Source organism: Ovis aries, chromosome 16 (assembly GCF_016772045.2).
Source record: "Ovis aries strain OAR_USU_Benz2616 breed Rambouillet chromosome 16, ARS-UI_Ramb_v3.0, whole genome shotgun sequence".
NCBI classification, from domain to species: Eukaryota; Metazoa; Chordata; class Mammalia; order Artiodactyla; family Bovidae; genus Ovis; species Ovis aries.
The window spans coordinates 35579196-35595738 of NC_056069.1; the positions used below are offsets into that span (position 1 = coordinate 35579196).

Genomic DNA, 16543 nt, shown 5'->3' on the forward strand with positions numbered 1-16543 from the left:
GTCACAAGCGAAAATGCCTCCAAGCATTGCTGAATGTTTCCTAGGGGACAGAATCATCTCAGTTAAGAGCCAGTGCTGTAAATAAATGTCTGTAGGTTTTATTATAAAATTTCTCTAAATACCGAGCACAAAATAAATGCTTATTGAATTTAAATCATAATAAAATGTGTCTTTGAATTCCATTTTGTTCAAGCTAGGTTAAAAAATATTTACAGATGTGGTGTTTTTTTGGTACAGTCTGTAAGTTCATTAACTTAAACAGTGTAATATTTAGAAATTCTTAGACGTCTCCAAGAATAGCTCTGCAGAATAAGAAAATAAGAAAAAGGGTTATGATTTCAAGAGACTAGTTATACAGGAATTAGTTGGTCACCCTTCATTGTGTTCTCATAATAGGTTATACGTGTCTACTAAATTTTATGTTTTTTTGTTATCATTACTATTTATTGTGTTGCTCTCTTAATAAACTGAGATTATTAAGCACAAGAAATATGTAGTATTTATTTTTTTACTCTTATATTCCTCTCTTCTCCAAATCTTGGCACCTTGCAAGTGTTTAACTAAAGGTATTACATTGGAATGATTTTGTAGTTTGAATAAGAGTTTTCTGTTGTATAAGCATTTGTTTTGTTATTAAGTATAGCATGCCTGTTAGGATTAAGTTAATTTAGTAGATCATTGGGGCTGAAATGTTGTATAGGGTGGGCTTTATCTCTAGAATTAAACCTCCTTTTAAGGTATGAAGAGAGGGTGCCAGTGATGTGATCCTAGGACCACGTGAATGTCACACACCCATGCTTGCCTTCTGACATCATTTCACTAAAGTATTGTGTATGACAGGCTGCTGATGAAAATAATCTTAGCATTCTATTTTTAAGACTGACAACATGCTGGTAATCTAAAGACCTTTTTTTAAAGGTGAAAATATTTTAGCTCTTTTACATTTTAACTCTTTCCCTATATTTAATCTCATATATGAAAAGCTCCAGAGGAATCTTGTTCTGTTTTAAAAAGCTTCAAAGTTATATAAATTAAATATAAAAATAATAGTGGTATTAAACAATATACAGTAAAAAGTGAAAGTCCTGTCTCATATCTCTTTCCCATCCACCTCCTCACTCCGACAAAAGGACCATTTCTCAGAAGTTACCACTAGAAGGTATTTATTCTTATTCTTCTTTGGTATAATTATAAAATGTGTATGTGTGTATATTTTACCATGTTGTAAGAATTAAGCTAAACTAGAAATGTCTGATATAATGTTCAGTGTATTTAGCATTTATTATATGTATACATAAGGGGTTTTTTTAGTGAGATCTTGAGATTTGTGGTTTGTATTTTATCCACTTCCCAGGATATCATGAGCCCTTTCTTTTTCTATAAATGTACATCCACTATTTTTTTGAAGCTGCATATGTGTGTTGATAGATTTGCATATCTATCCATCCATATATATGTATATGCATCCAAATATACATACACATGCATAATACATATACGGTAATTTATTTAATCATTCCATCATTAGAAAATGCAAGTATTCCCTACTTCTTTTTGCGTTTTAAATAATGCATTAGTAACAGTCTTATGTACTGTTTTATACAGAATAGAATTTTAAAAGTGTGATTATTTAGCCAAGAACATTTCTACTTTTTATTTTAAAACCTACTTATAAATTACCCTCTAAAGACTATGCTGTGGAATTCTAATTTGTGGCAAGATTTTTTAAAGTTTGGGTTACTCTCTCTTTGTTTCTTTAGGGGAACTGTTCAGTTAACCCTCAAAGCCCTATAAGTAAAATGGCCATAGCATTTAACTGTCCAGTTTTAGCTGATCATTATGTTTTTTAAAGTTAATAATTTTAATAAGCATCTCGGGCATTTTTATTACCTAGAGATGGTTAAGGCTTCTAACTTGTCAAAATATAATATTGTTGATAGCCACCTTGACTATTTTATATTTGTCAGAAATACTTAATTTGTAAGGAAGTTCTGTGAGTTAAGGATAACAAATAGATTGACTGATGTTGCACATGGATTTCACTGGGCAGAATATACCAGTGGTGGTGGTGGTGGTGTTCATTCGCTAAGTCATGTCTAGTTCTTTTGAGACCCCATGGGTTACAGCACGACAGGCTCCCCTGTCCTTCACTATACCAGTGACATGTTATCGAAACCTTTACCTCATTCATTCATTATTTTTTGTCTGTGCTATTTGGCATATGGAATCTTAGTTCCCTGACCAGGGATTGAACCACTGCCCCTTGCAGTGAATGCTTGGAGTCTTAACTACTGGACCAGGGAAATCCCATACCCCATTTAGATATATCATGTAGCAATTTTTTTGTTTATATTAAAAAATTTAATAGTTATATTCATGAAATAGTTGTGAATTTCGGATGGTATTGAGTGCTTAAGTTGATGTATAAGTTACAAATTTAACAAACTTAGTTCAGCTGAGCTAAAGTAAAAAGAAGTTATTTGTTTTCATGACGAGCAAGACCAAAAGTAAAATCTTAATTTCAGGTGGAATGACTTAGGGGTTGAAAAAATGTTATTCTCTCTCTCCATTTCTCAACTCTTTTCTTTTAGGTTAGTTTCATTCTCAAACACTTTCCATATGACTAAGATACATCATCTTTACAGCTTGTAATAATAAGAGCTTAGCCTTCTCTTACAACTTCTGCCTGAACTCTGATCCTATTTAGTGATATTAAACTAGGTATTCTGTGACTGATAGTCATAAAAACAGATGGGGTGGGAAGCAACAGAACGCCAATGAAATGTGTGATGTCTAATAATTTAGCATTTTAAGTGACTATTAAGTTCCTGATTCTTATATTTTGAAAGATTTCTCAATGATTACTAAACAGTAATTTATTCTTACTATTAACAAACCTGTGTAATAGGGCAGGCATTGTTACATTTTAATATTTTACACAGGAGAAGGAAAGTTACCAATAATAGCTAAGATAGAATTGAAAAAATTTGTTACTTAATGATTGATGGTTTATTAGTAATTCAGTCAGTAGTTGAGGCAGGATGAGATTCCTGTTATTTAAATTTACCAATTCAGTGTTCTTGCAATTTCTGCCCACCTCTTTGCTAGAGTTAAAAGGGTTTGATTTGTAAGATTTTTTGTTTAAATTGGGAGGTGATTGGTAAGAGAGTAAATCACTATAAAATTTTTTTATTACAATAAGTTATCCCTAATATTTTGAAACTTAACAATAGATGAACTCCTGGTGATTAAAAGTAAAAGTGTAGTGTTTCTTTGATAGTGGAAAATTTAGAATCTTATCAGTGTCTTCTCTAATTTCTTACTCCTGATATATGTGCATTATTTACATATAGAAAGTTTAGTCTCTACTTGGGATAATTCTAATTCAAAAGGGATATTTTCATTAAGACTGATTACTAAGACCTCTTCTATATATCTGGAAACAATTGTTCAGTTGCTAAGTTGTGTCAAACTCTCTGTGTCCCCATGGACAGTGTAGCCCAGGCTCCTCTGTCCTCCACTGTCTCTTGGAGTTTGCTCAAATTCATGACCATTGAGTGGTTGATGATGTCTAACCATCTCATCACCTTCTTCCCCCTTTTCCTTTTGCTTTCAGTCTTTTCAAGCCTCAGGGTCTTTTCTGTTGAGTCAGCTCTTCACATCAGGTGGCTAAAGTATTGGAGCTTCAGCTTTAGCATCAGTCCTTCCAATGAATATTCAGGGTTGATTTCCTTTAGGGTTGACTGGTTTGATCTCCTTGCTGTCCAGGGGACTCTGGAGTCTTCTCCAGCACCACAATTCCAAAGCATCAATTCTTCGATGCTTAAGCTTCTTTATGGTCCAGCTCTCATGTCTGTGTACATGACTACTGGAAAAAACATAATTTTGACTATACGGACCTTTGGCAGCCAGGTGATATCTGTACTTTTTAATGTGCTGTTTAGTTTTGTCATAGCTTTCCTTCCAAGGAGCAAGCGTCTTTTAATTTCATGGCTGCAGTCACCTTCCACGGTGGTTTTGGAGCCCAAGAAAATAAAATCTGTCACTGTTTCCACTTTTCCCCCTTCTGTTTGCTATGAAGTGATAGGACTGGATGCCATGATACTATTTTTTTGAACGTTGAGTTTCAAGCCAGCTTTTCCATTCTCCTCTTTTACCCTCATCAAGTCTCTTTAGTTCCTCTTCAAACAATTTGAAAGCACAATTTAGCCACTGTTGAAAGGATAGCCTTAATATCTGTTACTATCCCTGGAGAATAGGCAGATAATTATGACAAATGTGTTTCACTGTAAACTGTTTTTAGTTACTTGTGATTTCCCATTTTCCAGCTAAGTGGACATTTTTCTCAGAAACATTTCTTTCACTATAAATACATTTATATTAGGTACCAGAAAATGAAACTCCTTTCTAAATAATTTCCAAATTTTGTGTGCTTTTAGGAAATCATAATAATAACTTAGAAATTTTTTTTTCACCTTTCAAAACTGCTAATTCTAGCAAATGATAAATGGTGAATGGTCATATATTTTGTGGTTTGAGAAGGGAGATAATTTTGAAATTATGTTTCACTGAGTCTATAGTTTTCTGCAAGGATGTCTAGTGAGTGTGAAAAAGAAAAGCAGGAAAGGAGAACCAAGTACATACTTAGGTGGGAAACTAAGTCTTGACCAGGTAAGATTTTTTATACTTTATTTTTGAGTTTCAAAGAAGAATGGAAACACTGCCTTTTTAGAAATGGAGTTAGTTTAAGAAACTAACATTTTTCCCTAAGAAGCACAATATTTTATGTTTTAATAACAGATTCTGAGTTTAATTTTTCTATTAAGTTTATAAATTAGAACATATCCAAAATCTAAGTGATAATACCACGATAAGATGTACATTTAATTTTCTTTTTTATTAATATATGGTACCATACAGTGACAATGATAGTAATCTAAAATATTTGTGAAATCTCGAATACTCTGTATTTCTAGTAATGCAGTTTTGAGTCTTTTTATCTTTAAGTCTTTAAGTAATACAGTCTTTTTGTGTGTTTGTTAATCCTTTGAAATGGGCAGTATTTGTATGTGTGTTTTTTGCTAGCTGTTTTAGAAAAATATAATAAATCCACTTATTCATTTTGTGTGTTTATAGCCAAGATTATGGTTCTCCAGATTCTTGAGTCATACCATTTTTGCGGCTGGGGAAATGATAATGTTCAGTTATTCTGTTTTTAAATCCACCACCTCCCCCATGTAAATTTTTGTTTGTTTGTTTGTTTTTGTGTGTGTTTGTTTTTGCTTTGCATATGTAAATAATTTTAATACAAAAGTAGGGTCATATTTCACTGGGCTCTGGACTTAAACTGGTTTGGTTTCATTTCTGGCTTTACCATTTAATAATAGCTTTGTGATGTTTGGAGGTCTTATTACCATCTCCACTCTCAGTTGTCGTTATTACCAAAATATTACTTCTTTTCTAGGATTGACATGATTAATAGTCAATAAATGCTACTTCTGTTTACTATTTATGAATACTATACTGTATATATAATCCTTCTTAGATTATATAAGTAATAGATAATCATTGTAAATATTTATAAAATGCAGAAAAGCACAGAAAGAAAAATAAATCCCCTGTGATTGTACTTTCTTTTTTGGTAATAAAATGGTGATGTGTGAATATCTTATACTTTTTTTTAAGAAATGTATATTTTTAAGAATATTTTCCCTTAGTCATTGATACATTATGCAGGTTGTTCTTTGTGCTTCCAGTCTTCCCAGATGGTCCTAGTGGTAAAGAATGCACCTGTTAATGCAGGAGACATAAGAGATGTGGGTTCGATCCGTGGGTTGGGAAAATCCCTTGGAGGAGGGCATGGCAGCCCACTCCAGTATTCTTGCTTGGAAAATCCCACGGACAGAGGAGCTGGTGGGATGCAGTCTACAGGGTCGTGAAGAGTTGGACACGACTGAAGGGACCCAGCATGTTTTGTGTTTCAGTATTATGTAATACTAATACTGCTACATAAGTTTCTCCTTTAAGAACATTTGTTTCTAGTTCCTTATTGTTGTAAATCATGTCATGAGGATCTTGTGCTTGAACCTGCTTTCAGTTCAGTCAGTTCAGTTGCATTGGACTCTGAGAACCCGTGGACTGCAGCACACCAAGCATCCCTGTTCATCACCATCTCCCGGACCTTGCTCAAACTCATGTCCATCCAGTTGGTGATGCAACATTCTCATCCTCTATCATACCCTGTTCCTCCTGCCTTCAGTCTTTCCTAGCATCATGGTCTTTTCCAGTGACTCAGTTCTTTGCATCAGGTGGCCAAAATGTTGGAGTTTCAGCTTCAGCATCAGTCCTTCCAAAGAATATTCAGGACTGATTTCCTTTAGGATTGACTGGTTTATCTCCTTGCAGTCCAGGGGACTCTGAAGAGTCTTCTTCAACACCATAGTTCAAAAGCATCAATTCTTTGGCGCTCAGCTTTCTTTATGGTCCAACTCTAACATCCATACATGACTACTGGAAAAACCATAGCTTTGACGAGACCGAGCCTTGTTGGCAAAATGATGTCTCTGCTTTTTAATATGCTGTCAAGATTTGTCATAGCTTTTCTTCCCAGGAGCAAGGGTCTTTTAATTTCATGGCTGCAGTCACCATCTGCAGTGATTTTGGAGCCCAAGTAAATAAAGTCTGTCACTGTTTCCATTGTATCTGTGTCTTTTTGCCGTGAAGTGATGGGACTGGATGCCATCATCTTGTCTCAACGTTTTTTGAATGTTGAACGTTGAGTTTTAAGCCAGCTCCTTCCCTCTCCTCTTTCACTTTCATCAAGAGGCTCTTTAGTTCCTCTTTGCTTTCTGCCATAAGGATGTCATCTGCATATCTGAGGTTATTGATATTTCTCCCGGCAGTCTTGATTCCAGCTTGTGCTTCATCCAGCCTGGCATTTCGCATGATGTTCTCTGCATATAAGTTAAATAAGCAGGGTGATAATATACAGCCTTGACATACTCCTTTCCCAATTTGGAACCAGTTCATTGTTCCTTGTCCAGTTCTAACTGATGCTTCTTGACCTGCATACAGATTTCTCAGAAGGCAGGTAGGGGGTCTGGTATTCTCATCTCTTGGAGAGTTTTCCACAGTTTGTTGGAAAGTCAAAGGCTTTGGTGTTGTCAGTAAAGCAGAAATAAATGTTTTTCTGAAACTGTCTTGCTTTTTCTGTGATCCAACAGATGTTGGCAGTTTGATCACTGGTTTCTCTGCCTTTTCTAAATCCATCTTAAACATCTGGAAGAACCTACTTTTTAAATTATTTTATTAGTAGAAATCATCAAAAGAAAGTCTTGATTTTGTTGCATTTTTCCAACTTAGTTTTCCATATGTGTTTAGTTTATAATTCCATCCACAGTGTGTTTTTTTATTTAGTATATTCATGTTGAAAAACAGTTTCTTGCCAGTTTGTTAAACTCTATTTAAATGGCATTTTCCAGTGTATTTGATTCAGATTTTAGGAAACAGGATATATGTTATTTATCTTCAGTAAATTATTTTGTGCATTTTTTTACCTCTTACTAATCTTTTTGCAATTTGTCTAGACTTTCACATGGTAAGCACCTGCCTATATTACTTTACTGCGAGGGTGGGGTGTTATGAGCTGAATTGTGCTGCACGTCCCCCCGCCAATCCCCCCACCAATTTCTTTGTTGAAGTTCTAACTCCTAGTACCTCAGAATGTGTCTCTATTTGGAGCTTGGCCCATTAAAGAGGTAATTAAAGTGAAATGAAATCCTATGAGTGGTCCCTAATCCAGTGTGATTGGTGAGCGGATAAGATAAAGACACAGCATACATAGAGGAAAGATCATGTGCCGACACAGAGAGATGATAGCCATCTACCAGCCAAGGAGTGAGGCCCTAAGAACAAAAGACTCTGTCAAGACACTTTGATATTGAACTTTTAGCCTCCAGAATCATGAGAAAGTAAATTTTATTTGTATAAACCATCCAATTTGCTTATTTGTTACAGCAGCCCTCGCAAACTAATACAGGGCCTAAACCTTTTTGCCTGTCATCTTTTTATAAATATTTTTGACTAATATATTATTTGCTAGTAATATTGACTTCCAGAAAAACATCTATTTCTGCTTTATTGACTATGCCAAAGCCTTTGACTGTGTGGATCAAAATAAACTGTGGAAAATTCTGAAAGAGATGGGAATACCAGACCGCATTACCTGCCTCCTGAGAAATTGTAGGAGGCGCTAATGGTAAAGCGCCTCCTACAATGGTGGCGCTAATGGTAAAGAATCTGCTTGCCAATGCAGGAGACGTAAGAGATATGGGTTCCATCCCTGGCTAGGGAAGATCCCCAGGAGAAGAAAATGGCAATCTACTCCAGTGTTCTTGCCTGGAAAATCCCATGGACGGGAGCCTGGCAGCCTACAGTCCATAGCGTTGCAAAGAGTTGGACATGATTGAAGTGACTTAGCATGCATGCATATAGCTTTTAGATAAATTTTCAAAACAGACTGGGTGAAAAATAAGGAGAGCCTGTGTGAAGGCATCAGGCAGTTACTCAGACTGTAAGTGGTATAGGAACCAAGACTTCAGAGAAGAATCTTGTGGAAATGAGCTAACTTCTGCAACAATATTTACCTGGGAAGTACTCACTAATGTGGAATGTGGACAGGAAGCTAAAAATTCATACTTTAGTCCCAGGAGTACTATTGCTGAAAGATGGAGAAAACAGCACAGAGCTTTTGATGGAGACCTGTAGAAATCAAGTAAAGGAAATTCTTTCCTCAGTACATATGTTGAATCCTGGGATGGGAAACTTAAAATCCTAAGTAGAAAACGTTTGAAAATCAAGGTGGAGCTCCTAATGTTTTTGTAAAGTGAAAATGAGATGTGTTATTCTCTTGAGATTGGTCTCATGAACAACAAGCTTTCAGTTGAAACCTGGGGGAAGGAGAGGACGAGAGGAAAAACCAGAGGTTGACTCAGTCTTACCAGGGCAGCAGCCTAATCAGGACTCGCCGTTGTCCATTGGCCTCATCAAGAGAGAGAAGGGTGAACCCCTTGTGGAGAAAAATGTCATCAGGAATCTCTGCTAAGTTTTTATGTACAAAGATTATAGAATCCACCAAGATAGGACTGTATAACCAGAACAAAAGGAAAAACAAATAATGAAAATAGGCTCAGAGATTATCTATATCATTCATATCCATTTAGATGATAAATGCTTTAAATATTTAAAATGTAGTTAATATATCAAGAACATAGAGGAAACGAGAAAATAGGTGAAAAGTGATTTTTTATTATGACATTGGATGTATACAAAGTAAATGGAAACACATTATGTCAAGTTAAAAACTCACTGGATAGGTATAATAGAAGATTAGACATATCAGAAGACAAGATAATAGAAAATACCCAGCTAAAGGACAGAACCCCATGAACAGTATGAAAAGGCAAAATGATAGGATACTGAAAGAGGAACTCTCTAGGTCGGTAGGTGCCCAGTATGCTACTGGCGATCAGTGGAGAAATAACTCCAGAAAGAATGAAGGGATGGAGCCAAAGCAAAAACAATACCCAGTTGTGGGTGTGACTGGTGATAGAAGCAAGGTCTGGTGCTATAAAGAGCAATATTGCATAGGAACTTGGAATGTTGGGGCCATGAATCAAGGCAAATTGGAAGTGGTCAAACAGGAGATGGCAAGAGTGAACATCGACATTCTAGGAATCAGCAAACTAAAATGGACTGGAAAGGGTGAGTTTAACACAGATGACCACTACTACTGTGGGCAGGGATCCCTTAGAAGAAATGGAGTAGCCATCTCAACAAAAGAGTCTGAAATGCAGTACTTGGATGCAATCTCCAAAATGACAGAATGATCTCTTTTTGTTTCCAAGGCAAACCATTCAATATCACAGTAATCCAAGCCTATGCCCCAACCAGTAACGGTGAAGAAGCTGAAGTTGAACAGTTCTATGAAGACCTAAAAGACCTTTTAGAACTAACACCCAAAAAAGATGTCCTTTTCATTATAGGGGACTGGAATGCAAAAGTAGGAAGTCAAGAAACACTTAGAGTAACAGGCAAATTTGGCCTTGGAATGCGGAATGAAGCAGGGCAAAGACTAATAGAGTTGTGCCAAGAAAATGCACTGGTCATAGCAAACACCCTCTTCCAACAACACAAGAGAAGATTCTACACATGGACATCACCAGATGGTCAACACCGAAATCAGATTGATTATATTCTTTGCAGCCAAAAATGGAGAAGCTATATATAGTCAACAAAAACAAGACCGGGAGCTGACTGTGGCTCAGATCATGAGCTCCTTATTACCAAATTCAGACTTAAATTGAAGAAAGTAGGGAAAACCACTAGACCATTCAGGTATGTCCTAAATCAAATCCCTTATGATTATACAGTGGAATTGAGAAATAGATTTAAGGGACTAGATCTGATGGACAGAGTACCTGATGAACTATGGAATGAGGTTCGTGACATTATACAGGAGAAAGGGATCAAGACCATCCCCATGGAAAAGAAATGCAAACAAGCAAAATGGCTGTCTGGGGAGGCCTTACAAATAGCTGTGAAAAGAAGAGAAAAGCAAAGGAGAAAAGCAAAGATATAAGCATCTGAATGCAGAGTTCAAAAGAATAGCAAAGAGAGACAAGAAAGCCTTCCTTAGCGATCAATGCAAAGAAACAGGAAACAACAGAATAGGAAAGACTAGAGATCTCTTCAAGAAAATTAGAGATACCAAGGGAACATTTCATGCAGTGATGGGCTCAATAAAGGACAGAAATAGTATGGACCTAACAGAAGCAGAAGATATTAGGAGGAGGTAGCAAGAATACACAGAAGAACTGTACAAAAAAGATCTTCATGACCCAGTTAATCACAATGGTGTGATCACTCACCTAGAGCCAGACATCCTGGAATGTGAAGTCAAGTGGGCCTTTGAAAGCATCACTATGAACAAAGCTAGTGGAGGTGATGGAATTCCAGTTGAGCTATTTCAAATCCTGACAGATGATGCTGTGAAAGTGCTGCACTCACTATGCCAGCAAATTTGGAAAACTCAGCAGTGGCCACAGGACTGGAAAAGGTCAGTTTTCATTCCAATCCCAAAGAAAGGCAGTGCCAAAGAATGCTCAAACTATCCCACCATTGCACTCATCTCACACGCTAGTAAAGTAATGCTCAAAATTCTCCAAGCCAGGCTTCAGCAATACGTGAACCATGAACTTCCTTATGTTCAAGCTGGTTTTAGAAAAGGCAGAGGAACCAGAGATCAAATTGCCAACATCCTCTGGATCATGGAAAGAGCAAGAGAGTTCCAGAAAAACATCTATTTCTGCTTTATTGACTATGCCAAAGCCTTTGACTGTGTGGATCACAATAGACTGTGGAAAATTCTGAAAGAGATGATAATACCAGAGCACCTGATCTGCCTCTTGAGAAACCTGTATGCAGGTCAGGAAGCAACAGTTAGAACTGGACATGGAACAACAGACTTGTTCCAAATAGGAAAAGGAGTATGTCAAGGCTGTATATTGTCACCCTGCTTATTTCACTTACATGCAGAGTATATCATGAGAAATGCTGGGCCGGAAGAAGCACAAGCTGGAATCAAGATTGCTGGGAGAAATATCAATAACCTCAGATATGCAGACGACACCACTCTTAATGGCAGAAAGTATAAAGGGGAACTAAAAAACCTCTTGATGAAAGTGAAAGAGGAGAGTGAAAAAGTTGGCTTAAAGCTCAACATTCCGAAAACTAAGATAATGGCATCTGGTCCCATCACTTCATGGGAAATAAATGGGGAAACAGTGGAAACAGTGTCAGATTTTATTTTTTTGGCTCCAAAATCACTGCAGATGGTGACTGCAGCCATGAAATTAAGAGATGCTTACTCCTTGGAAGGAAAGTTATAACCAACCTAGATAGCATATTCAAAAGTAGAGACATGACTTTTCCAACAAAGGTCCGGGAGTTGGTGATGGACAGGGAGGCCTGGCGTGCTGCGATTCATGCAAAGAGTCAGACAGGACTGAGTGACTGAACTGAACGGACAGAAATAAAAGATAAATAGAAAACCAAAAAAGAGGGCTTAGAGATTTGTGCTATACCAAAAAGATCAAACATTTTAATTATCAAAAAAAGGGGAGAGAAAATTGGCCAAAAGTAATTTTGAAGATATGCAGAGTTTTTTTAAAATTGATAAAATATATCAACCTAGAGATTTGGAAATTTATGTTTTCCCTTAGCAGGGATACAGATAAAACCACACTTGATCAGTTAGAATGAGAAAATCAAAAGATAGAGAACAGTATCTTGAATGGAGTGTGAAAAAAAAGAATATGACCTTCTTCAGATCAGATCAGATCAGTCGCTCATTCGTGTCCGACTCTTTGCGACCCCGTGAATCACAGCACGCCAGGCCCTCCCTCTCCATCACCATCTCCCGGAGTTTACTCAAGCTCACGTCCATCGAGTCGGTGGTGCCATCCAGCCATCTCATCCTCGGTCGTCCCCTTCTCCTCCTGCCCCCAATCCCTCCCAGCATCAGAGTCTTTTCCAGTGAGTCAGCTCTTCACATGAGGTGGCCACAGTATTGGAGTTCCAGCTTTAGCATCATTCCTTCCAAAGAACACCCAGGGCCGATCTCCTTTAGAATGGACTGGTTGGATCTCCTTTCAGTCCAAGGGACTCTCAAGAGTCTTCTCCAACACCACAGTTCAAAAGCATCAATTCTTCGGCACTCAGCTTTCTTCACAGTCCAACTCTCGCTTCCATACATGACCACAGGAAAAACCATAGCCTTGACTAGACGGACCTTTGTTGGCAAAGTAATGTCTCTGCTTTTGAATATGTTGTCTAGGTTGGTCATAACTTTTCTTCCAAGGAATAAGCGCCTTTTAATTTTATGGCTGCAATACCATCTTAGGAGCCAATAATAAGACTGATATCAGACTTTGCAACAAACAATGGAAGTCGTCTTAAAATTGTTTTGAATTCATTACCAGCAATCTTGACTATAAAACAAATAAAGACAGCAGTAAAACAGATCAACAACAATGAACTGTGGGTTCTTCAGGGAGAAGAGAGAATATCCCATAAAGGTATCATTGGAGTGAAGAATAATGGAAATGGTGTGAATTTGAGAGTAAATACAAATTGATAATTGAACTAACTAAAAACAATAGTAACGTTATAGGGCTTAAAAGACGGGTAGAAAAAACAAAAACAAAGGGAAACGTGAGAGGAATAAATGGAAAGGAAGTGTTTAAAGAGTCTTTTTATTGAGGACATGGTAAACTAGTAATTTCTGTTAGACTGTAGTCATTTCAAAAAACGCATTTTGTAATCTCAGTGGTAACCACTGAAAGAATAGTTTTTAAAACAGAGTGAAGGGGGGAAAAGAATAATAAAAAATAATTGTTTAGTTTTGAAACAAAGCCTTGAAATCTACAAGTTAGAAAAACAATTAAATGATAGACATAAATATTCGTATTTTGACAGTCAAATCATATATTTTTCAAAATTTTATTAAAGACAAAGATCTTATTTTCCTGTCTGAAAAAGTAATGTGTGTAAGTAGGCAAAAACATAATGCATTTTTGTATACTTATTTTGTTTTTCTGACAGCTGCTTTGTGATATTGGCCACAGTGAAGAAAAATTGGGTTTTAACTATGAGGATATCATAATTTGGTAAGTATAGTTTAGTTCCCTTCTTCATATCTTCTGAATTTTAGTAGTTTCAGTTTTAGTAATTTTAAACTAAAAATAGGTTACTGTAACACCTTGTATTGATTTTAAGTTGTGTGAATGTTAGAAAAATTTAGGATCTTCAACATTTTTAACATTTTCAATTGGTATCCTATTGTAATTTTCAAATACATATAATCAAAACTAATGTTGAAAAGTACCTGGACTTCTACAGTCTTAACTTCTAAATTAAACACAGAGTAAAAGTTCTCATGTTATTCCCAAGAGCAAGAAGAACCTGTATAGTCATCTCTACATCTCACAGAAGACAACATGTGCTTATGGCAAACCTGATTTGCTCAAGCCTACCAAGAAAGGCAGTGTTACAGTTTCATAGCCATATGAATCTTTTTGGTATGCTTAGGAATTGAAATTGGTGTAAATAGTCTCTTCCTACTGTCATTATAAAACATTTTTATTTATTGGCTTAAACCAGTGATTCTTTGAAAGAAGTGAAACAGGTGGGTGAATGGAGAGTGATAGATTGTAGAGGCATATGTGATACAGCCCGAAGGAATGTACCAAAGAGGCATAGATTAAGAAACAACATGAGTGAAGCGCATGGCTTACAGTGAATAACTTTTATATATGTGACACGACGAGTAGCTTTGCTTATTTCAGCTGAGGAAGTATTTGATACCTCAATTTTGTGTGTATTTGAAACTCATGTAGCATGACATTTTGTTTTCATACAGCTTGCGGTTAGCTTTATTGAATGAAGCAAAAGAAGTGCGGGCAGCAGGGCTTCGAGCTCTTCGGTATCTCATCCAAGACTCCAGTATTCTGCAGAAGGTGCTAAAATTGAAAGTGGACTATTTAATAGCTAGGTAATTTTCTTAGAGCCCTCTGTTTTTATATATTTTTAAAATCATATATTAAGTTTTAGCATACCTATCATAAAGTGTAGAGATTTTTAGCGTAAAACCTGTAATTTTTACAGGTAAGTACAACCAAGTACCCTATTATCCCAAATAATATATGGAACATTTTCAGTATCCCAATCAAGTTCTCCTGTGTCCCCCAATCAGTAGTAAACATTACTTTGACTGTTCTCATTTTAGACTAGATTTTCTTACTTTTGAGTATCATATACTGGAAGTATATGTTACTCTTTTCTTTCCTTGATGTTATGTGTGAGATTTATCCATGTTGATTAAAAAAAAAAAATTCCATGTAGTATTTCATGTTATAAATAGAGTATAATTTATTCTGTTGATTTCTTTTTTCTTGGTTGTTTTCAGTGTTTGACTATTTTGAATAAAGTTGCCCTGAACTTTGTTGCACAAGTTGTTGGTGGATATTGTGCACTCATTTCTTTTAGGTACATATATAGGAGTGGAATTGCTAGGTGATAAATTTTTATGTATATTTAACTTTAGTAATAAGTTCCATGGTAGCTCAGACAGTAAAGCAGCTGCCTACAAAGTGGGAAACCTGGGTTCACTCCCTCGGTCAGGAAGGTCCTCTGGAGAAGGAAATGGCAACCCACTCCAGTACTCTTGCCTGGAAAATCCCATGGATGGAGGAGCCTGGTAGGCTACAGTACATGGGGTCGCAAAGAGTTGGACATTACTGAGTGACTTCACTTTCACTGCCTTGCAGTTTTCCAAAGCGGTTGTACTGATTTCCATTCCTATCAGAAATACTTGCGTGTTCCAGTCTCTCCATATTCTTACCAGCATTTACTATTTTCAGTTTTTAATTATACCTTTTTTTTGCGGTGGTTTTCATTGTGAGTTTTATTGTGCCTTTAATTTCCATTTCCCTTTCATTTGCCTGTTGACTGTTGGTATATCCTATTTGTTTTTTGCTCATTTGTAAATTGGATTGTCTTATCTTTTTGTGTAGGAGTTCTTGATGTCTTCTGGATATGATTCCTTTCAAGTATACTAATTGAGAATGTCCTCTCCTAGTCAGTTTACTTTGTCTTCTTACTCTTCTTAATAAAATCCAATATAGCAGTCTTTTATTTTATGGTTAATGAGTTTGGTCTTCTTTGGAAGAAACATCTCTTTGATCTCTTCTGGAGGGTTTATTTCTTATATGTTGAAATAATTGTCGGGTCACGATTCATTTTTATCAATATCCAATATATATTAGAGGCATTTAGTGAAAAGATTTTCTTTTTGTGTTCTAAATTACTTTCGTTTTTGTTGTAAGTCATTAATAAGTATGGATCTATTTTTGCTTTCCCTATATTCTTTATTTGGCTTGTTTGTCTTTTCTAGCTCTGTTTTCTCCCAGTTTTAAGTGTCTGTAGCTTGACAGTAAGTTATCTGTTAGTGTAAGTCCTCCTTGAGGAAAGAAGTTTCTGGGTTATTTTGAGTTCTGTATTTCCACATGAATTTTAGAATCAGCTTGTCTATTTCCGTCAAACTTTCCTGGGTATTAATAGTAATTGCATTGAAGCTCTGGATTAATTTGGGGTGAATTGACATTTTAATATCAAACCTTCTCACTGTTTATTTATTTGGAACTTTAAATTCTCTCAACTTGTAGTTTTCTAGCAGAGGTCTTGGAGAAGGAAATGGCAACTCACTCCAGTATTCTTGCCTGGAGAATCCCAGGGATGGGGGAGGCTGGTGGGCTGCCGTCTATATGGTCGCACAGAGTTGGACACGACTGAAGCGACTTAGCATCAGCAGCAGCAGAGGTCTTACACATATTTGTTAGGTTTATCCTAAGGCATTTATTACATGATAGTGTTAATGTAATTAAAATTTTTTTTCATAGTTCTCTCTGCTAACATATAAAAAAAT

At 36.3% G+C, this 16543-nt stretch overlaps 1 protein-coding gene across 2 annotated transcripts in view; it reads left to right on the forward strand.

Annotated features, from left to right (window-relative positions):
- The window catches only part of RICTOR (RPTOR independent companion of MTOR complex 2), a 123913-nt gene that overhangs the window by 43381 nt on the left and 63989 nt on the right, over positions 1-16543 (forward strand). For both annotated transcript variants that reach the window (XM_004017029.5, XM_004017028.5), the window contains exons 4-5: positions 13663-13727; positions 14480-14611. In XM_004017029.5, coding sequence (XP_004017078.1) covers positions 13663-13727; positions 14480-14611 — 197 coding nt within the window. The remainder of the gene's footprint in view (positions 1-13662; positions 13728-14479; positions 14612-16543) is intronic.